The following is a 23,199-nucleotide window of genomic DNA, read 5'->3' on the forward strand; positions in this document are numbered from 1 at the left end:
ATTCGGTTGGCTGCGCCACCAGTTAGCGCCTAGAGAGGGCACTCAGTGGCTTTAGCGCCAGTGGCCACGCCTCCCGCAAAATTTAGCGGGCGCTAATGGCGGCGTTAGTCTGTAGCGCTGCGCCGCCACTGATGACGTCATCGGTGTGCGCAGCGCCCCGAACGCGATATTGGGTCGCCCCCCCCCCCCCGCCCCGTAGCGCTGGTCGCAAATCGCGACCGGTTCACGGGGCCTACCTGTGGTGGTTGTGGCGCAAATTAAGCTGGAAGTGCGGGGCGGCTATTTTTTTCGGAGGCCGCCTGCCAGCACCTCCTCGCACCACCCTCCCCGGCCTCCTGACCCCCCCCCGGGCAGTGCCGGCTGTGTCCCGAGAGCCCGGCACTTCTCCGGGCTCTTTTGCCAGCACTCGTGATCGGTGATCGCGCTGGTGCAGGCCCCTCCCCTTTAAGAAGGGGAGGATGGCCTGCAGTACCGCAGCGTGCCGTGCTGCAGCGTGTGGCGCTACGGCATGTTGTGCTGCGATATTCAGCTTCAGCGCCCCAAGAAGGAACCAACCAGAGATCAGGCCATCTTAGACTGGGTATTATGTAATGAGAAAGAATTAATTAGCAATCTTGTTGTACGAGGCCCCTTGGGTCGGAGCGATCATAATATGATAGAATTCTTCATTAAGATGGAGAATGAAGTAGTTGACTCAGAGACTAGGGTCCTGTATTTAAATAAAGGAAACTATGATGGTCTCAGGCGCAAGTTGGGTAGGATTGATTGGGGAATGTTACTCAAAGGGTTGACGGTGGATAGGGAATGGCAAGCATTCAAAGACTGCACGGATGAACTACAGAAATTGTTCATCCCAGTATGGCATAAAAATAAAACAAAAAAGGTGACTCAACCGTGGCTAACAAGGGAAATTCGGGATAGCATAAGATCCAAGGAGAGGACATATAAATTGGCCAGAAAAAGCAGTAAACCTGAGGATTGGGAGCAGCTTAGGATTCAACAAAGGAGGACAAAGGGATTAATTAAGAAGGGGAAAATAGAATATGAGAGTACGCTTGCAGGGAACATAAAAACTGACTGTAAAAGCTTTTATAGATATGTGAAGAGAAAAAGATTGGTGAAGTCAAACATAGGTCCCTTGCAGTCAGAATCAGGGGAATTTATAATGGGTAACAAAGGAATGGCAGACCAATTAAATACATATTTTGGTTCTGTCTTCACAAAGGAGGACACAAATAATCTCCCAGAGATGTCGGGGAACATAGGGTCTGATGAAGGGGAGGAACTGAAAGAAATCAGTATTTGTAAGGAAATGGTGTTAAGGAAATTGATGGGACTGAAGGCCGATAAATGTCCCGGGGCCTGATAATCTACATCCTTGGGTACTTAAGGAAGTGGCCCTAGAAATAGTAGATGCATTGCTGATCATCTTCCAACATTCGATGGAATCTGGAACAGTACCCATGGATTGGAGGGTAGCTAATGTTACCCCACTATTCAAAGAAGGTGGTAGGAAGAAAACGGGGAATTACAGACCGGTAAGCTTGACATCGGTAGTGGGGAAAATGCTAGAGTCCATTATAAAGGATGTAATAGCTGAGCACTTGGAAAACAGTGACAGGATCTGACAAAGTCAACATGGATTTACAAAAGGTAAATCGTGCTTGACTAATCTACTGGAATTTTTTGAGGATGTAACTGGTAAAATAGATAAGGGAGAACCAGTGGATGTGGTATATTTGGACTTTCAGAAGGCTTTCGATAAGGTCCCACATAAGAGATTAGCGAGTAAAGTTAAGGCACATGGGATTGGGGGCAAGGTATTGACTTGGATAGAAAACTGGTTGGCAAACAGAAAGCAAAGAGTTGGAATAAACGGGTCTTTTTCCGAGTGGCAGGCAGTGACTAGTGGGGTACCGCAGGGATCGGTCCTTGGACCCCAGCTATTCACAATATATATTAATGATCTAGACGAGGGAACTAGATGTAATGGCCTAGAAATTCAGTGGGCTTTGCGCCCAGTTAAGGTCCAAAGAGGGCCTCTGCGCCAGTAGAGGAGGTTGCGCTGATATTGAGCTCGGCGGTAATGGCGGCGGTAGCCGGTAGCGTTGCGCCGGCACCGATGACGTCATCGGTGTGCGCAGTGCCCCGTTTCCGCCCCGATGCCGGCCCGACCCCCATATTCAGTTGCCGCCGCCTCCTCCGTGGCGGCCGCTACTAACATCCGGAGACCAGGGCCTTACTGCAGCCTTAGTGGGGCGCATAAAGGTGGAGGTGCGGCCGGCCGCTTTTTCGGCGGCCGCCTGCCCGCACCTCCTTCCCCGGCCTCCTCCACCACCCCCCCCGCGGCATTGCCGGCTGCTTTCCGCGAGCCCGGCACTTCTCCGTGGTGCCGGGCTCATTTGCCGGCACAATCCAGCGGCGATCTCCCCGTTGCAGGCACCTCCACCTTAAGAGAAGGAGGAGGCCTGCAGTACCGCAGCCTGCCGCACCGCATCGGGTAGCGCAGCGGCACCTAGAGCGCTGAAATTCAGTTTCAGCGCCCCAAGCGGGGGCGGGCACACCCTGGAACAGCGCCAGGTTCCGACTTGGGGCGCAAAAACTGAATATCTCATGGGCGCAACTGGCTCCGCGCGCAGCGCTAACTTTTGGGCGCAAGCCAGCTGGCGGGCCCAAACTGAATTTCTAGGCCAATATCTCCAAATTTGCTGACGACACAAAGCTGGGTGGGCGTGTGTGCTGTGAGGAGGATGCCGAGAAACTCCAGGATGATTTGGACAGGTTGGGTGATTGGGCAGAAGCATGGCAGATGCAATATAACGTGGATAAATGTGAGGTTATCCACTTTGGTGGCAAAACCAGGAAGGCAGATTATTATCTGAATGGCAATAGATTGGGCGAAGGGGAAGTGCAACGAGACCTGGGTGTCCTTGTGCACCAGTCGCTGAAGGTAAGCATGCAGTTGCAGCAGGCGGTTGAGAAGGCAAATGGTATGTTGGCCTTCGTAGGGAGAGGCTTTGAGGACAGGAACAAGGATGTCTTGCTGCAGTTGTACAAGGCCTTGGTGAGACCACATCTTGAGTATTGTGTGCAGTTTTGGTTGCCTTATCTGAGGAAGGATGTTCTTGCCATGGAAGGAGTTCAGCGAAGATTCACCAGGCTGATACCTGGGATGGCAGGGATGACGTATGAGGAGAGATTGGGTCGATTGGGCCTGTACTCGCTGGAGTTTAGAAGAATGAGAGGGGATCTCTTTGAAACTTATAAAATTCTGACAGGACTGGACAGACTAGATGCAGAAAGGATGTTCCCGATGGTCAGGGAGTCCAGAACCAGGGGACACAGTCTAAGGATAAAGGGGATGCCATTTAGGACAGAATGAGGAGGAATTTCTTCACCGAGAGAGTGGTAAACCTGTGAAATTCTCTACCACAGAAGGCAGTAGAGGCCAATTCATTAAATATATTCAAGAAGGAGTTGGATATATTTCTCAAGGCAAAAGGGATCAAGGGGTATGGGGAGAAAGCAGGGACCGGGTACTGAATTTGGATGATCAGCCATGATCACAGTGAATGGTGGAGCAGGCTCGAGGGGCCGAATGGCCTACTCCAGCTCCTATCTTCTATGTTTCTATATACAGGAGAATGTCACTCTGAGCTCAGTGTGTTTAAATCTATATACAGGAGAATGTCATCAAGTGCTCAGTGTGCTTATTTAAATATATATACATGAGAATGTCACCCAGAGCTCAGTGTGTTTAATTCTATATACAGGAGAATGTCACCCAGAGCTCAGTGTGTTTAAATCTATATACAAGAGAATGTCACTCTGAGCTCAGTGTGTTTAAATCTAAATACAGGAGAATGTCACTCTGAGCTCAGTATGTTTAAATCTATATACAGGAGAATGTCAGTCTGAGCTCAGTGTGTTTAAATCTATATACAGGAGAATTTCACCCAGAGCTCAGTGTGTTTAAATCTAAATACAGGAGAATGTCACTCTGAGCTCAGTGTGTTTAAATCTATATACAGGAGAATGTCACTCTGAGCTCAGTGTGTTTAATTCTATATACAGGAGAATGTCACTCTGAGCTCAGTGTGTTTAAATCTATATACAGGAGAATGTCACTCTGAGCTCAGTGTGTTTATAAATCTATATACAGGAGAATGTCACTCTGAGCTCAGTGTGTTTAAATCTATATACAGGAGAATGTCACCCAGAGCTCAGTGTGTTTAAATCTATATACAGGAGAATGTCACTCTGAGCTCAGTGTGTTTAAATCTATATACAGGAGAATGTCACTCTGCGCTGAGTGTGTTTAAATCTATATACAGGAGAATGTCACCCAGAGCTCAGTGTGTTTAAATCTATATACAGGAGAATGTCACTCTGAGCTCAGTGTGTTTAAATCTAAATACAGGAGAATGTCACTCTGAGCTCAGTGTGTTTAAATCTATATACAGGAGAATGTCACCCAGAGCTCATTGTGTTTAAATCTATATACAGGAGAATGTCACCCAGCGCTCAGTGTGTTTAAATCTATATACAGGAGAATGTCACTCTGAGCTCAGTGTGTTTAAATCTATATACAGGAGAATGTCACCCAGAGCTCAGTGTGTTTAAATCTATATACAGGAGAATGTCACCCAGAGCTCAGTGTGTTTAAATCTATATACAGGGGAATGTCACCCAGAGCTCAGTGTGTTTAAATCTATATACAGCAGAATGTCACTCTGCGCTGAGTGTGTTTAAATCTATATACAGGAGAATGTCACTCTGAGCTCAGTGTGTTTAAATCTATATACAGGAGAATGTCACCCAGAGCTCAGTGTGTTTAAATCTATATGCAGGAGAATGTCACCCAGAGCTCAGGGTGTTTAATACTATATACAGGAGAATGTCACTCTGAGCTCAGTGTGTTTATAAATCTATATACAGGAGAATGTCACTCTGAGCTCAGTGTGTTTATAAATCTATATACAGGAGAATGTCACTCTGAGCTCAGTGTGTTTAAATCTATATACAGGAGAATGTCACTCTGAGCTCAGTGTGTTTAATACTATATACAGGAGAATGTCACCCAGAGCTCAGTGTGTTTAAATCTATATACAGGAGAATGTCACTCTGAGCTCAGTGTGTTTAAATCTATATACAGGAGAATGTCACCCAGAGCTCAGTGTGTTTAAATCTACATACAGGAGAATGTCACTCTGACCGCAGTGTGTTTAAATCTATAAACAGGAGAATGTCACTCTGAGCTCAGTGCGTTTAAATCTATATACAGGAGAATGTCACTCTGAGCTCAGTGTGTTTAAATCTATATACAGGAGAATGTCACCCAGAGCTCAGTGTGTTTATTCTATATACAGGAGAATGTCACACTGAATTCAGTGTGTTTAAATCTATATACAGGAGAATGTCACTCTGAGCTCAGTGTGTTTAAATCTATATACAGGAGAATGTCACTCTGAGCTCACTGTGTTTAAATCTATATACAGGAAAATGTCACTCTGAGCTCAGTGTGTTTAAATCTATATACAGGAGAATGTCACTCTGAGCTCAGTGTGTTTAAATCTATATACAGGAGAATGTCACCCAGAGCTCAGTGTGTTTAAATCTATATACAGGAGAATGTGACTCTGAGCTCAGTGTGTTTAAATCTATATACAGGAGAATGTCACTCTGAGCTCAGTATGTTTAAATCTATATACAGGAGAATGTCACTCTGAGCTCAGTATGTTTAAATCTATATACAGGATAATGTCACTCTGAGCTCAGTGTGTTTAAATCTATATAAAGGAGAATGTCACTCTGAGCTCAGTGTGTTTAAATCTATATACAGGAGAATGTCATTCTGCGGTGAGTGTGTTTAAATCTATATACAGGAGAATGTCACTCTGCGCTGAGTGTGTTTAAATCTATATACAGGAGAATGTCACTCTGAGCTCAGTGTGTTTAAATCTATATACAGGAGAATGTCACCCAGAGCTCAGGGTGTTTAATACTATATACAGGAGAATGTCACTCTGAGCTCAGTGTGTTTAATACTATATACAGGAGAATGTCACTCTGAGCTCAGTGTGTTTAAATCTATATACAGGAGAATGTCACTCTGAGCTCAGTGTGTTTAAATCTATATACAGGAGAATGTCACTCTGAGCTCAGTGTGTTTAAATCTATATACAGGAGAATGTCACCCAGAGCTCAGTGTGTTTAAATCTATATACAGGAGAATGTCACTCTGAGCTCAGTGCGTTTAAATCTATATACAGGAGAATGTCACTCTGAGCTCAGTGTGTTTATAAATCTATATACAGGAGAATGTCACTCTGAGCTCAGTGTGTTTAAATCTATATACAGGAGAATGTCACTCTGAGCTCAGTGTGTTTAAATCTATATACAGGAGAATGTCACTCTGCGCTCAGTGTGTTTAAATCTATATACAGGAGAATGTCACCCAGAGCTCAGTGTGTTTATAAATCTATATACAGGAGAATGTCACTCTGAGCTCAGTGTGTTTAAATCTATATACATGAGAATGTCACTCTGAGCTCAGTGTGTTTAAATCTATATACAGGAGAATGTCACCTCGAGCTAAGTTTGTTTAATATTATATACAGGAGAATGTCACTCTGAGCTCAGTGTGTTTAAATCTATATACAGGAGAATGTCACTCCAAGCTCAGTGTGTTAAAATCCATATACATGATAATGCGGTTATTTAAACCAGCGGTAGAGACTAGGTAGGACTCAGAGCGGCGGCAGCATCGGACCTGCGGGAGACGAGGCGGCTGAGCGGCGGCGGTTATTTAAACCAGCGGCAGAGACCAGGCAGGCCTCAGAGCGGCGGCAGCAGCGGACCTGCAGGAGACGAGGCGGCTGAGCGGCGGCGGTTATTTAAGCCAGCGGCAGAGACCAGGTAGGCTTACTAATCTCTAGGGAGAGAGAGAAGTAAAAAGTAATCGAAGTGTGACGCCACCAGAAAGCAGGTAAGTGATTGGTTGGTGAGTATTTCTCTCTTTTTAAACTTTAACTCTGTGGTTTATAGTTTCTAAGCTCCCTGTGGTGTAGCAGGGACTGTTGGTAAACCAGGGCCCTTAAGTTAACATTTAACTGTAGTGTAATTGGTGGGATTGATTTGTTTAATTTAATTTGAATTAATTAAAGGGTAAGTCATGGCAGGACAGCCCAGCCCCGTGGTATGCTCCTCCTGCGCCATGTGGGAACTCAGGGACACTTCCTGTGTCCCTGACAACCATGTGTGCAGGAAGTGTGTCCAACTGCAGCTACTGGCAGACCGCATTGCGGCGCTGGAGCTGCGATTGAATACATACTGGACCATTCGCGATGCTGAGGACGTCGTGGATATCACCTTCAAGCAGTTGGTCACACCGCAGGCAAAGGTTGGACAGTCAGAAAGGGAAGGGGTGACCAACAGACAGAGTAGTAGGCGCAGGCAGGTAGTGCAGGGGTCCCCTGTGGACATCCCCCTCTCAAACAGATATACCACTTTGAATACTGTTGAGGGGGATGGCTTATCAGAGGAAGGCAGCAGCAACCAACTTTCTGGCACCAGGGGTGACTCTGCTGCACAGGACGGGAGGAAAAAGGGTAGAGCTATAGTAATAGGGGATTCTATTGTAAGGGGAATAGATAGGCGTTTCTGCGGCCGCAAACGAGACTCCAGGATGGTGTGTTGCCTCCCTGGTGCAAGGGTTAAGGATGTCTCAGAGAGGCTGCATAACATTTTGGAAGGGGAGGGTGAACAGCCAGTTGTCGTGGTGCATATAGGTACCAACGATATAGGTAAAAAACGGGATGAGGTCCTAAAAGCTGAATATAGGGAGTTAGGAGTTAAATTAAAAAATAGGACCTCAAAGGTAATCATCTCAGGATTGCTACCAGTGCCACGTGCTAGTCAGAGTAGAAATAGAAGGATATTTCAGGTGAATAAGTGGCTAGAGGAATGGTGCAAGGGGGAGGGATTCAAATTCCTGGGACATTGGAACCGGTTCTGGGGGAGGTGCGACCAGTACAAACCGGACGGTTTGCACCTGGGAAGGGCCGGGACCGATGTCCTAGGTGGAGTGTTTGTTAGTGCTCTGGGGGAGGGTTTAAACTAAAATGGCAGGGGGTTGGGAACCTGAGCAGGGAGACAGAGGAAAGGGAAACAAGGATAAAAGCAAAAGATAGGAAGGAGAAAAACAAAAGTGGCAGTCAGAGAAATCAACGGTTTAAATCAAACATGGCCACAGTAAATAATAACTCTAATAGGTCTAAGATCATTAAAAAAACAAGCCTGAAGGCTTTGTGTCTTAATGCGAGGAGCATTCGTAATAAGGTGGATGAATTAGCTGCGCAAATAGAGGTAAACGAATATGATTTGATTGGGATTACGGAAACATGGCTCCAGGGTGGTCAAGGCTGGGAACTCAACATCCAGGGGTATTCAATATTCAGGAAAGATAGGCAAAAAGGAAAGGGAGGTGGGGGAGCATTGCTGATTAAAGAAGGGATTAACACAATTGTAAGGAAGGATATTAGCTCTGACGATGTGGAATCTGTATGGGTAGAACTGAGAAATACCAAGGGGCAGAAAACGTTAGTGGGAGTGGTATATAGACCTCCAAACAGTAATGCGGAGGTTAGGGATGGCATTAAAAGGGAAATTAGAGAAGCGTGCAATAAGGGCACAGCAGTCATCATGGGTAACTTTAATCTACATATAGATTGGGCTAACCAAATTAGTAACAATACTGTGGAGGAGGAATTCCTGGCGTGTTTATGGGATGGTTTCCTGGACCAATATGTCGAGGAACCAACCAGAGATCAGGCCATCTTAGACTGGGTATTATGTAATGAGAAAGAATTAATTAGCAATCTTGTTGTACGAGGCCCCTTGGGTTGGAGCGATCATAATATGATAGAATTCTTCATTAAGATGGAGAATGAAGTAGTTGACTCAGAGACTAGGGTCCTGAATTTAAATAAAGGAAACTACGAGGTGCGGGTTGGGTAGGATTGATTGGGGAATGTCACTCAAAGGGTTGACGGTGGATAGGCAATGGCAAACATTCAAAGACCGCATGGATGAACTACAGAATTTGTTCATCCCAGTTTGGTATAAAAATAAAACAAAAAAGGTGACTCAACCGTGGCTAACAAGGGAAATTCGGGATAGCATAAGATCCAAGGAGAGGACATATAAATTGGCCAGAAAAAGCAGTAAACCTGAGGATTGGGAGCAGTTTAGCATTCAACAAAGGAGGACAAAGGGATTAATTAAGAAGGGGAAAATAGAATATGAGAGTAAGCTTGCAGGGAACATAAAAACTGACTGTAAAAGCTTTTATAGATATGTGAAAAGAAAAAGATTGGTGAAGTCAAGCATAGGTCCCTTGCAGTCAGAATCAGGGGAATTTATAATGGGGAACAAAGAAATGGCTGACCAATTAAATACATATTTTGGTTCTGTCTTCACAAAGGAGGACACAAATAACCTCCCAGAGATGTCGGGGAACATAGGGTCTGATGAAAGGGAGGAACTGAAAGAAATCAGTATTTGTAGGGAAATGGTGTTAGGGAAATTGACGGGATTGAAGGCCGATAAATCCCCAGGGCCTGATAATCTACATCCTAGGGTACTTAAGGAAGTGGCCCTAGAAATAGTAGATGCATTGCTGATCATCTTCCAACATTCGATGGAATCTGGAACAGTACCCATGGATTGGAGGGTAGCTAATGTTACGCCACTATTGAAAAAAGGTGGTAGAGAGAAAACGGGGAATTACAGACCGGTAAGCCTGACATCGGTAGTGGAGAAAATGCTGGAGTCCATTATAAAGGATGTAATAACTGAGCACTTGGAAAACAGTGACAGGATCTGACAAAGTCAACATGGATTTACAAAAGGTAAATCGTGCTTGATTAATCTTCTGGAATTTTTTGAGGATGTAACTGGTAAAATAGATAAGGGAGAACCAGTGGATGTGGTGTATTTGGACTTTCAGAAGGCTTTTGATAAGGTCCCGCATAAGAGATTAGCGTGTAAAGTTAAGGCACATGAGATTTGGGCAAGGTATTGACTTGGATAGAGAACTGGTTGGCAGACAGAAAGCAAAGAGTTGGAATAAACGGGTCTTTTTCCGAGTGGCAGGCAGTGACTAGTGGGGTACCGCAGGGATCGGTCCTTGGACCCCAGCTATTCACAATATATATTAATGATCTAGACAAGGGAACTAGATGTAACTTCTCCAAGTTTGCAGACGACACAAAGCTGGGTGGGTGTGTGTGCTGTGAGGAGGATGCCGAGAAACTCCAGGATAATTTGGATAGGTTGGGTGATTGGGCAGAAGCATGGCAGATGCAATATAACGTGGATAAATGTAAGGTTATCCACTTTGGTGGCAAAAACAGGAAGGCAGATTATTATCTGAATGGCAATAGATTGGGAGAAGGGGAAGTGCAACGAGACCTGGGTGTCCTTGTGCACCAGTCGCTGAAGGTAAGCATGCAGGTGCAGCAGGCAGTTAAGAAGACAAATGGTATGTTGGCCTTCGTAGCGAGAGGGTTTGAGTACAGGAACAAGGATGTCTTGCTGCATTTGTACAGGGCCTTGGTGAGACCACATCTTGAGTATTGTGTGCAGTTTTAGTCACCTTATCTGAGGAAGGATGTTCTTGCCATGGAAGGAGTTCAGCGAAGATTCACCAGGCTGATACCTAGGATGGCAGGAATGACGTATGAGGAGAGATTGGGTTGATTGGGCTTACACTCGCTGGAGTTTAGAAGAATGAGAGGGGATCTCATTGAAACTTGTAAAATTCTGACAGGACTGGACAGACTAGATGCAGGAAGGATGTTCCCGATGGTCGGGGAGTCCAGAACCAGGGGTCACAGTCTAAGGATAAGGGGTAAGCCATTTAGGACAGAAATGAGGAGGAATTTCTTCACCCAGAGAGTGGTGAACCTGTGGAATTCTCTACCACAGAAGGCAGTAGAGGCCAATTCATTAAATATATTCAAGAAGGAGTTGGCTATATTTCTTAAAGCTAAAGGGATCAAGGGGTATGGGGAAAAAGCAGGGACAGGGTACTGAATTTGGATGATCAGCCATGATCGCATTGAATGGCAGAGCAGGCTCGAGCGGCCGAATGGCCTACTCCTGCTCCTATCTTCTATGTTTCAATGTTTCTATGTAAATCTATATACAGGAGAATGTCACTCAGAGCTCAGTGTGTTTAAATATATATACAGGAGAATGTCACCCAGAGCTCAGTGTGTTTATAAATCTATATACAGGAGAATGTCACTCTGAGCTCAGTGTGTTTAAATTTACATACAGAAGAATGTCACTCTGAGCTCAGTCTGTTTAAATCTATATACAGGAGAATGTCACTCTGAGCTCAGTGTGTTTAAATATATACAGGAGAATGTCACCCAGCGCTCAGTGTGTTTATAAATCTATATACAGGAGAATGTCACTCTGAGCTCAGTGTGTTTAAATCTATATACAGGAGAATGTCACTCTGAGCTCAGTGTGTTTAAATATATACAGGAGAATGTCACCCAGCGCTCAGTGTCTTTAAATCTATATACAGGAGAATGTCACTCTGAGCTCAAGTGTGTTTAAATCTATATACAGGAGAATGTCACGCAGAGCTCAGTGTGTTTAAATCTATATACAGGAGAATGTCACTCTGAGCTCAGTGTGTTTTCCATCGTTTGAAAGTTTCAGATCATTTAAGTATACTTGAAAAATATAAGTACATAATTATTGCAAATGTAGTAATTGCCCTCTATTTGTCTGTGTTTTGGTTTCTATGTCCTATTCTATAATTTATTGATGTCTGAAATTAATACTCTTCAGCACGTTCTGCATCAGGCAAAACATATTACTGAAAATTTAAGCCATTCTCATTTTCATTGCAATATTAAAAACAGATTATTGCTGACTATCAGAATTGACATGCTGGATTTTGATAGAGTAAATAAGGAGAAACCGTTTCCACTGGCTAAAGGGTTGGTAATCAGAGGACACAGATTGAAGGTAATTGGTAAAAGAGCCAGAGGTGAGATGAGAATTCTTTTTAATGCAGCAAATTGTTATGATCTGGAATGCACCGTCTGATAGGGCGGTGGAAGCAGATTCAATAATAACTTTCAAAAGGAGAATTGGAAAAATACTTGAAGGGGAGAAAATTGCAGGGCTATGGGCAAAGAGCGGGGGAGTGGGACCAATTGGACGGCTCTTTCAAAGACCTGACACAGGCATGATGGGCCGAATGGTTTCCTTCTGTGCTGTAAGATTCTATGACATTATCCTGTCTGTGCCAATCACACTTCCCTAAGTGTAGAAGAGATGACAACCTTAAATGTAAAGGTGGGAAAATTTGGTTGCTTTACGCCTCCCGTAAGTGCCCTAAGAGGGCATTAACAGGGCGCAATGCAACTACCGCCCGGGCGTGGTGCCGCCAATGCCTCCTGCGAAATTCAGCGGGAGGTTAACGGCGGCGGTAACCGTTAGCGCCCCGTGGTGCTGCGCCACCGGCGATGACGTCATCGCCATGTGCAGCGCCCCACTGGCACCCCGGCCGCGATCATCAATGGCGCCTCCTGATTTACCGCCGGACGCTACATCCAACAGGGTCAGGGGGGCCTACCTGCGGCCGGGGCGGCACTATTTGAAGGCGAGGTGCAAACGGCCATTTTTGTTGCTGGCCTGCCTCCGCCCCCCCCCCCCCCCCCCGGACTCCTGATCACCCCCCCTCCCCCCGCAGAGTGTCGGCTGTGCTCCATGAGCCCGGCACTTCTCTTGTGTGCCTGGCTCCTTTGCCGGCACTCCAATCCCCAGTGGACCAACTGGGCCCCGGGTCGCGCTGCGCAAGGCCCTTCCCCTTTAAGAAGGGGAGGAAGGCCTGCAATATGTGCCGCGATATTCCCTTGCCGCCCCCCAAGAGGGAGGTGGGGCGCTTCCAGTAGCGCCCCGCTTCCCTCTGGGGGCGCTATCACTCAATTTCGGCCACGGGGGCGCTAATTTTTTCGGTGCGACTCATTTTTCTCCCCCAGAGAATTTATCAATAGAATGATTAGGGTTACTGTCTGACTGACTGCGAAACAAATGTTTATTGGTGACCGGTTTGCTATTTAAAGTAAGATACACTTTTTGTTTTTAGAACAGATGCTTAGCGAATACGACCAAAACTACAAGTTGTCCCCTGTTATACTGAGTCAGGAGGAGGGAATAACTTTGAATTTCATTTCCAGAGCACCACTGTGTTTCACAGCTATTCTCCTGACTATTCATAATCAGCTTATACCAGTGTACGCACATCAACGCATGGTGAATAATGCACAGGAAATTGACTTCTCCTGCACTGCTTGCAACAAAGGAAATAGCTAAACTTGACCCCTTCTCACAATGGCTGTGAGAAGAGCTAGGAAAAGAATTATGGTGGGGGTGGGTGATTACCAGTATCATGTGTCCTGTGGAGATGTCCATGTTGGACTGGACCGGCTCCTCACACCAGGAGGAGGTGCTGCTCCGTGTGGATGGGCTGGGCTGTGGGCCGTCACTGAACTGAGAGGAGACGCTGTTGATGCGGGATGAGTGAGCAGGCTCCGGGCGCTCAGATGTCTTGACAGCCATACGCTGGCGGCAAAGCTCCTAGATTAGAAAGGGAGAAAAAGAACAAGTTGGAAGCAATCCAGGTTTTTTTTTTAACAGCAGCCACTGGGGGGAGGGGGATTCTGTCTGTGCTTTCAAGATAGGCTTGATCAGGTTTGAGTGTGAAACTGAAGTGAGACATTGGCCATCAATCTGCAGCTTTCTCCCCCCTCCCCCCACAAGGTTTGGCTCACGCCTGGAAGACAAACTGTAACATGTTCATCATTCGCTTGATGTCTCGAAAATCGAACCAACTCTACTCAATTCCCGAATGTTCTCTATCACGTAATATAAAATAAAAAACAGAAAATGCTGTATATAGATTGAAATACTCAGCAGGTCAGGCGGCATCTGTGGAGAGAGAAACAAGAGTTAATGTTTCAGGTCGGTGACCTTTCATTAGAGGTTACTGACCTGAAACGTTGGGCTGGATTTTCCGACCCCCACGGCTGCGTACGAGGTGTGTCCGCACCCGCAGGGGCCTCGCAAGTGCTGGTTTCAGGCATCTGCAAAGCGCATGTGCTAAAACCCGACACTTGCGATCTGTCAAGAGTCATCCGCCTGCCCGGGAGAAGGGCCTCTGTGGGTGGAGCGACAACTTCCGGCCGCTGAAAACCTTTAATAATCTTACACCTGGTGAAAGCTTGCTTTTACCATTATAAGAGTTTTAAAAAATTAAAAAATAATTTTTTTCCCTCATTTATAGTTTAAAAATACTTTAAAAAATGGTAAGTTTATTTTTAGCCCTGTAAAAAAACTTGAATTATTTTTTTTTTAAATTTACATTTTTGTTTAAAATATTTAATTTAATGTAATTTTCACTAATTTCATATTTGTACAGGGCCTTGGTGAGACCACACCTTGAGTATTGTGTGCAGTTTTGGTCGCCTTATCTGAGGAAGGATGTTCTTGCCATGGAGGGAGTGCAGCGAAGATTCACCAGACTGATACCTGGGGTGGCAAGAATGACATATGAAGAGAGATTGGGTCAATTGGGCTTATATTCGCTAGAGTTTAGAAGAATGAGAGGGGATCTCATTGAAACTTACAAAATTCTAACAGGACTAGACAGACTAGATGCAGGAAGGATGTTCCCGATGGTGGGAGAGTCCAGAACCAGGGTTCACAGTTTAAGGATAAGGGGTAGGCCATTTAGGACTGAGATGAGGAGGAATTTCTTCACCCAGAGAGTGGTGAACCTGTGGAATTCTCTACCACAGAAGGCAGTTGAGGCCAATTCATTAAATATATTCAAGAAGGAGTTAGATATATTTCTTAAGGCTAAAGGGATCAAGGGATATGGGGAGAAAGCAGGGACGGGGTGCTGAATTTGGATGATCAGCCATGATCTCATTAAATGGTGGAGCAGGCTCGAGGGGCCGAATGCACACTCCTGCTCCTATCTTTTATGCTTCTATGTTTCTATGTGATTTAAAAATAAATTATTTAATGTTTAACTGCTTTTAAATGTGATCCCCATTCGTACTTTTGACAGTTCTGTGCGCAGAGACCGGTCAAAAGTGTGAAGGGAGATTCCCTTCTTTGACTGGCTCCCCATGGCCCACATGATCCTAGAGATGCTTGCGAACCGCCTGCGCCCCGGGGATACCTGGGCCTCTGTGCATTTCGTAGTGGAGAGGCCCAGGATCGTGAGTCTCGGGACCTACGGAGCCAGCAGGTAAGTTCGTAGATTTTTTCCGATCGGAGGCCTCCGCCTGCATGGAAGCCTCCGATTGGAATTTCAGGGCCGTTAACTCTGTTTCTCTCTCTGCAGATGCCTTTTCCTGATAAAACCGTAAGGAGACACTGTGGTGCCCCAGCATCATCAAACAAAACACCTAACAAAAGTGAGCACTTTTTTTTACGGGGGTACAACTAATAGAAAATAAAACCGCAAAATAAAGGAAACTTTAAAAATTAAATAAAATGATTACACCTGGTATCCAGTATGCCCTCCAGTCTCTGCAGTGCCCACCGGTGAGTGTTTCCAGCATTTACTATTTTTATTTCAGATTTCCAGAATCGGCAGTATTTTGCTTTTCTTTTTTATATATTTTGTTTGAAGATGTTTGTAATATGTGTGGGTAGAACAAATGAAGGACAGAGACAGAATGAGTTGCTAGTTCAGGAGCTAGTTTACTCGGCCAGAGCGAACTGCGCATGCTCTTACCAAACCATGTGATAATACATTACACTGCTTTCCCCTTAAAAATAAATGCACACATTCCCCTCTCAAATACTATGGTTCCACCTTTCCCAGCATTACACCACATAACAGAAACTTTTGGCTTTTTTTCTTTTAAATCAATTACAAATGCTACAAATGAACTACAAATCCAGTTTAATAACAGGTTTGCAGAGCCTTCCTGATCTCCTTACAAAAGGTTTTGGTGTTGAACCAATTTTTATGCTGTTTTGTTCTGGTTCCGAACTCAAAGATGATCCTGTTTCTGTCTCAGATTTGTTTGAACCTGGTACTTCTGAAGTCTGAACGGAGTCAAACTCATGTATGTGTTCATGATCAATTGGTTCAAGATCACGTCTTGGTTTATCTCTAGCAGAGGTCATTTGATCTACATGAACAGTTCGGATGTTGTCACCAATTTCAACCAAATATCTCTTGGTTCCACCAACCTCTACCACGGTTCCTATATCCCACTTGTGAGAACTCGACTTGCCAAGGGGACTGAGAACACGAACACACTCGTTTTGGCTGAAACTGCATTCTTTCCGATTGCTGTCATAATAAAGTTTCTGACTAAACTGTTTCTGTTCAACTCTTGAGGACAAATTTGGTTAAGCAAGACTCAATCGTGTTCTCAATCTCTTCTTCATCAAGAGTTCTGCTGGGGTATATCCAGTTGTAGTGTGCAGACTAGTTCTGTACTTCAGCAAGAAATTTGCCAAACGTTGCTGCATGCTGAGTCCCGAACAGCCCTGCAACACTTGCTTTTTGAGAGCTTCTTTTACAATTCTGACTGACCTTTTGGCTGCTCCATTTGAATATGGTGGAACGAGAGTGTGTTTGATACCGTTCCATTTCATGAACTCTTGGAATAGAGCAGAACAGAACTGAGGGCCATTGTCAGAAACAAGCTCTTCAGGTAAGCCATGACATGCAAAGATAGACCTCAACTCATCTATGGTACGTTCAGTTGTAGTATTTCAACCCATGTGTTTCACTTCAATCCACTTTGATTGACTATCTACAAGTACCAGGAAATAATCATTTGCTTTCTCACAGAAATCTACATGTACTCTCTGAAAAGGTCTACTTGGCCATGACCAGGGTTGTAGTGGAGTTTTGGGTGGTTTGTTTCTGCAATTTTGGCAAACGCTGCATTTGCTGACAATCCAAACTTCTTGCAATTGATTCAACTGGATGCTCAGTATGAAGTTCGGCCAGAATTCTATCTCTCAAAGAAGTAGGTGCCCCCACTCTGTTTCCCCACTTGATACAACCTTACTCACAAGACAATTCAGTATGACGGTTATGGAATGGTTTCAATTCTGGGTCCAAACACTGATCAGTCCATCTATTCAAGGTGTTTTCATACACTCTTTTCAGTACTGAGTCCTTTTGAGTCTCATCTGCAACCTCAGTTGCAGTCACGGGAAGGTCTTTGTCAACTGCACCTACTGTGAAAATCTCACCTTCAATCCCAACACGCGTCCTCATAAGGTAACCTGGACAAGACATCAGCGATTGCGTTTTGCTTTGAAGTGCGATATTCAATCGTGTAGTCACATTGCGACAACAATACTGCCCAACGTTGCATTCTTGATGCGGCCATTGCAGGGATGGCAGATTTTGGCCCCAGTATTGCTAGGAGCGGTTTGTGATCGGTTATCAGGGTAAAGTTTCTGCCAATCAGGAACTATTGGAATTTCTTGATTCCAAACACTATGGCGAGTGCTTCCTTTTCAATTTGCGTGTAGTTTCTTTTGCTCTTTGTGAGGGTTCATGCTGTGAACACAATTGGTTTCTCTTGGCTGTCATCCATCACGTAGCTTATGACAGCTCCCACACCATAGCTAGAAGCATCACACGCTAACTTAAGCTCACGCTCTGTGTCGTAGTGCACAAGTAGAGCATCGCTAGAGAGACTTCTCTTACAAGTGTTGTAAGCTTCCTGTTGCGCTTTTGTCCACTTTCACTGGACATCCTTTTTGTGAAGCTCGTGCAATGGAGCTAACATGGTCGCTAACTCAGGTAAATGTGCACAGTACAGGACCATTCCAAAGAAAGATCTTAATTCAGACATGTTCTGTGGCTTTGGAGCATTGATGACAACATCAACCTTTTCTTTCACTGATTGCAAGCCATTTGCATCAACTTTCAGACCAAGGTACACAACCTCGGGCTGCACAAAAGCACATTTGCTCCTTTTCAATTTGACATTGTGGAGATTCAACCTTTGAAGCACTAAATCTAACACCTCTAGATTTTCTCCCTCGCTGCTTGTTGCAATCAGCACATCGCCTTGATTGCACAAGCAATTTGGAATTCCTTGTTCAGCATCGTGTTGAGTCGCTTCTTTGAAGCATCTACACTGAAGATGTTTTTCCAGTCTAGTTTCAACTTTCTCAACCAGTCTTTGCCCATGAGGGTTGGCCTGTTGTTGTAGCTCGCTACAATAATAGGCAGCTTTACTGATTGGCCATTGTATTGAACTGTACATTCCATTTGTCCACATGTCTCTAGGGTTTCTCCAGAGTAGGTTTTTAACTCTACGGTACTCTTTGTAAGTGGTATTTGATTAAACTTACTCTCATATGTGTCCTTCCTCATGATAGAGCAGTCTGCTGCCGTGTCGATGCACATATCAATATATTGGTCATTGATCAAAAGTTTTGTACGGAAGTCTTTCTCACGACTGCTAGCGTCGCCGCTAGTGGCATAGATACTGTAGATGCCTAGTTCTTCAATATCAGGTGTGTTCACTTCAATATTGTGAATTCCTTCCTTTTGTTGTCACTGCTTTGCATTGCCACTAGAATGGTTCCTACTTCCTGCTTTAGATCTAGCTGTGCAAGCTGTTGGAATATGGCCTTGCTTCTGGCAGTGAAAACACTTCGCATTTGTCTGTGGTGAGTGTTTTCCATTGCAACAATAACAATTCACTGACATGCTCTCACTGACATGCTTTTGACTCGGTCTCACAGATTTAGGTTCAGTGGTGGCTTTGTGACTGTAGACCTCAGCTGCACTAGTCACTTGAGTTGGATGGAGCATTCTTAGACGCCATCTCCATAGATAGGGCAATTTTGCATGCTATGTCAAACGTTAGGTTCGGAGTGTTCAGTAACTTGGACTGTGTGCGCTCATCCACCAGTCCACACACAAATTTATCTCGCAACGCACGATCCAAAAATGCGCCGAAGTTACAATGGTTTCACTTTGTTTTTGGTTTCTGGTACCAAACTTATAGCTCTCTGCTATTTCTAATGGCTTTGGGCTGAAATGGTCCTCGAGTTTCTCGACAATGTCTTCAAACAATGCATCCTTCGCTTTCCCTGGCGCTAGTAGGTTTGTCAAAGTTCCATAGACATCTGGCCTGATCTCCGTTAGAAAAATTGCTTTTTTACATTCACGAATTACTTTATTTTGAGTTGGAACATTCTCATCTGCACCTTCGGTCTCAATAATGTTATTGGCCTTAAAAAACATCTCCATCCGTTCAATGTAAGAACGGAATGGTTCGCGAGCTCAGTCATACATGCCGAGGCTTCCAATGAATCCCGTAGGCACGGCCATGATTGTCCCGATCCCATTGAACAGTGACTCAGCACACTGCCTGTGTGCCTGTGAGAATCAATGCCGCTGTTGCTGTGTATCCATACACACGAAGATGAAGCACAGACAATTCTGCATCAGCATTAACAGTAAAACATCGCAAGAAATTCAGTTTAGGTGTCACAGATTCACCTTAAACTTTGCCACTCGAAGTTTGAACACTGTGTCCTTCCATGATCCCTAAAAATGGCTTTGGGATCCCATCCTCGTCGCCAAAAACATAATATATGTGGGTAGAACAAATGAAGGACAGAGACAGGATGAGTTGCTAGTCGAGGAGCTAGTTTACTAGGCCAGAGCGAACTGAGCATGCTCATACTAAACCTTGTGACAAACCATGTGATAATACATTACAATGTTGATTGTTTCCCCCCCCCCTTCCTTCCTGTCCCTACTCCGATACCCTTCCTGTGCTAGGTACCATACCCATCCAAAATTGGTGGGGCGAAGGGCAATGTTCCCGTTAGCTACGCGGCCGCCCGTTAAAGGGGCTGCACACCCAAAAACAAATTAGAGGGAACATTGGGCAAGGGGGGCAGGCAGACTGCACCCAGGCTTCTATTGTTTTACTGCCAGCTGCTCAATAGTGCCAAAGACCAGCCTGGGGAAGGGAAGTGGGTCTCCCATTCGGAGGAGTGCCTGCCCACTGCTTGGCACAACTAAATCGGCAGCACACGGTGCGGAGGATCCCGGATCTCCAACACGCTGTCACAGCCTGCAACCTTCACTCACTCCCATTTTTAAAAAAAGTTTGGAACAGTTCAACTAATTTTTGGCGGAGTTTCATCTTTCTGCTCTCCGTTTCAAGGCAAAACCCATCAGCACTTCAAATAATCAATCCAATATCGGGAGCATATTATACATTTTATAATATGAAACAAAATGATGGCAGAGATCCCTCCAGGCATTGTTACAATGGCTGGCATTGGCACCATTTATTTCACAGCGTAAATCAAAGGTTCTTATACTGGCTCCATTTACTAGAGTTGCCAAATGCTTTGCGATATTTTATTGTCAAAGTACCTTTGAGGATGAAACACTGCATGTTCAAGAATATAGCTGGGAAACGGTTGAACTCGGCACCTAATATTTCTGTGATGTTATTTAAATAACCGATCATGGATCATAGAGATGGTGTCACTATTATTACACACCGTCTTGTGGTAACATCTGCTTCACAAACATCTGTAACGTGAATGCTGAACATTGCCCTCTCTCTTCTTGAGTTGAAGATGATTGTGGGGGAAAGACTGCAGCTGGGTGATTCGACTATTGCTTTTACATGTGGACGGGGGTGTCACTATCCTTGGGTTTGCTGGGCTTCGCTTATGTACCAAGCGCTGCAGAGATCAAACACGCAGGACAAACTTTTTTTGCATTTACAACAATGACTTGCATTTATATAGCGCCTTTAATGTAGTAAAACGTCCAAGGTGCTTCACAGGAGTGTTACTAAAAAAAATAAGAACGTAAGAAATAGGAGCAGGAGTAGGCTATTTGGCCCCTCAAGCCTGCTCCGCCATTCAATAAGATCAAGGCTGATCTTCTACCTCATCTCCACTTTCCTGAACTATCCCCATATCCCTTGATTCCCTTAATATTCAAAAATCTATCAATCTCTGTCTTGAATATACTCAATGACTGAGCCTCCACAGCCCTCTGGGGTAGAGAATTCCAAAGATTCACCACCCTTTGAGTGAAGAAATTTCTCCTCATCTCAGTCCTAAATGGCCGACCCTTTATTCTGAGACTGTGACCCCTGGTTCTAGACTCCCCAGCCAGGGGAAACAGAACCACATATGGAGATATTAGGGCAGGTGACCAAAAGCTTGGTCAAAGAGACAGGTTTCAAGGAACGTCTTAAAGGAATGGAAAGAGACGGAGAGATTCAGGGAGGGAATTCCAGAGCTTGGGGCCTTGGCAGCGGAAGGCACGGCTGCCAAATGTGGAGCCATGAAAATCAGGGATGCGCAAGAGGCCAGAATTGGAGGAGCGCAGAGATCGCGGAGTGTTGTGGAGCTGGAGGAGGTCACAGAGATAGGGAGTGGCAAGGTCATGGAGAGATCTGAAAACAAGGTTGAGAATTTTAAAATCGAGGCACTGAAGGACCAGGATCCAATGTAGGTCGGCGAGCACAGGGCTGATGGGTGAACGGGACTTGGTGTGAGTTGGGATACGGGCAGCAGAGATTTGGATAACCTTAGATTTACGGAAGGTGCAAGGTGGGAGGCTGGCCAAGAAAGCATGGATAAGGTTTTCAGCAGCAGATGAGCTGAGGCGGTTCGGAGACAGGCGATGTTAATAATTTACATTGTTAGAATCGCCTCCCTTATTCTGACGGCAGAATTGTAGACTCACATCTTCTTGAGGCTCATTGAGCTCTGAAAACTTTGCCCTACAAGTTTTCTTTTTACAAGTTGCTCCTCCCTTCATCCTCATTGCATTGAATCTAAACCCCCTCACACCATCATCCACTTTGACTCACTCTTTCCTAGGACCTCCCCACTGTGGAACTTCTCACCTCCCTTAACTTGCCCTTCCTTCTACCGTCTACAAAACTCGAGCGTGGCATCACCTAACCAACACGTCTGCGTTTATCTTCTGCTCTGAACTTTTCAGCATTGGGCAACAGTGCTTTACGTGGGTTTCCCAATGAATAAAAGAAATACAGCATCTCAGATTTAAAAGAAAGTTAAATAAAAAGCTCGACTTTGTTTCAAAGCCAGAATGCGCTGCAATATTTTGTTTTTCAGGTGTTAAATGCTTGAGGACCTTGTATTAAAAGAGTTAGGTAAAGGTTGTACCTTCCCCAAGTTGATATTAGCTGGAGTGGAGGCCTCAGATTAGTTTTGCCAGTGGCAAGGCCTTATAGGCCCTGAATAATTGTTTTTATTAACATAGACACACATAGGGGGCAATTTTGACTTTGGGCGAGAGTGTAATATGAGCGTTAGTGAATCAGCCGCCTGTTATACATCTGTCCCCATTTTCATTTCTATTGGCTTCAATCTAGTGCCAGCCATGGCTCAGTGGGTAGCCCTCTCACCTCTGAGTCAGAAGGTTGTGGGTTCATAGTCCCACTCCAGGGACTTGAGCACAAAGGCTAGGCTGACACTCCAGGACAGTGCCGAGGGAGTGCTGCATTGTTGGAAGTGCCGTCTTTCGGATGAGATGTTAAAACAGGACCCCGTCTGCTCTCTCAGGTGGACGCAAAAGATCCCATGGCACTATTTCGAAGAAGAGCAGGGAGTTTGCACATTCTCCCCGTGTTTGCGTGGGTTTACTCCGGGTGCTCCGGTTTCCTCCCACAGTCCAAAGATGTGCGGGTTAGGTTGATTGGCTATGATAAATTGACCCTTAGTGTTAGGGGGATTAAATATGTGGGGTTACGGGGATCGGGTGGGATATGTGTCGGTGCAGGCTCGATGGGCCGAAATGGCCTCTATCTGCACTGTGGGGTTTCTGTGATTTCTGTGATTCTGTGAGTTACCCCCCCTCCCCCCCCCCCCCCCCGGTGACCTGGCCAATATTTATCCCCCAATCAACATAACAAAAAAAAAGAGATTATCTGGTCATGATCACATTACTGTGCGCAAATTGGCTGCCACGTATCCTACATTACAACAGTGACTGTACTTCACTGGCAGTAAAGCGGATTGGGACATCCTGAGGTCATGAAAGGCATTATATAAATCCAAGTCTTTTTTTTCCAATGGAAGTTAAAATCGGGAGAGATG

The 23,199-nt window shown here is 45.0% G+C and overlaps 1 protein-coding gene across 2 annotated transcripts in view; it reads right to left on the reverse strand.

Annotated features, from left to right (window-relative positions):
* ptprn2 (protein tyrosine phosphatase receptor type N2) overlaps positions 1–23,199 on the reverse strand; it is a 1,093,281-nt gene that overhangs the window by 111,680 nt on the left and 958,402 nt on the right. For both annotated transcript variants that reach the window (XM_085987555.1, XM_085987557.1), the window contains exon 14: positions 13,471–13,665. In XM_085987555.1, coding sequence (XP_085843681.1) covers positions 13,471–13,665 — 195 coding nt within the window. The remainder of the gene's footprint in view (positions 1–13,470; positions 13,666–23,199) is intronic.

This window comes from Somniosus microcephalus, chromosome 5 (genome assembly GCF_052327205.1).
Source record: "Somniosus microcephalus isolate GS21.2 chromosome 5, FLI_Smic_1.0, whole genome shotgun sequence".
Taxonomy (NCBI): Eukaryota; Metazoa; Chordata; class Chondrichthyes; order Squaliformes; family Somniosidae; genus Somniosus; species Somniosus microcephalus.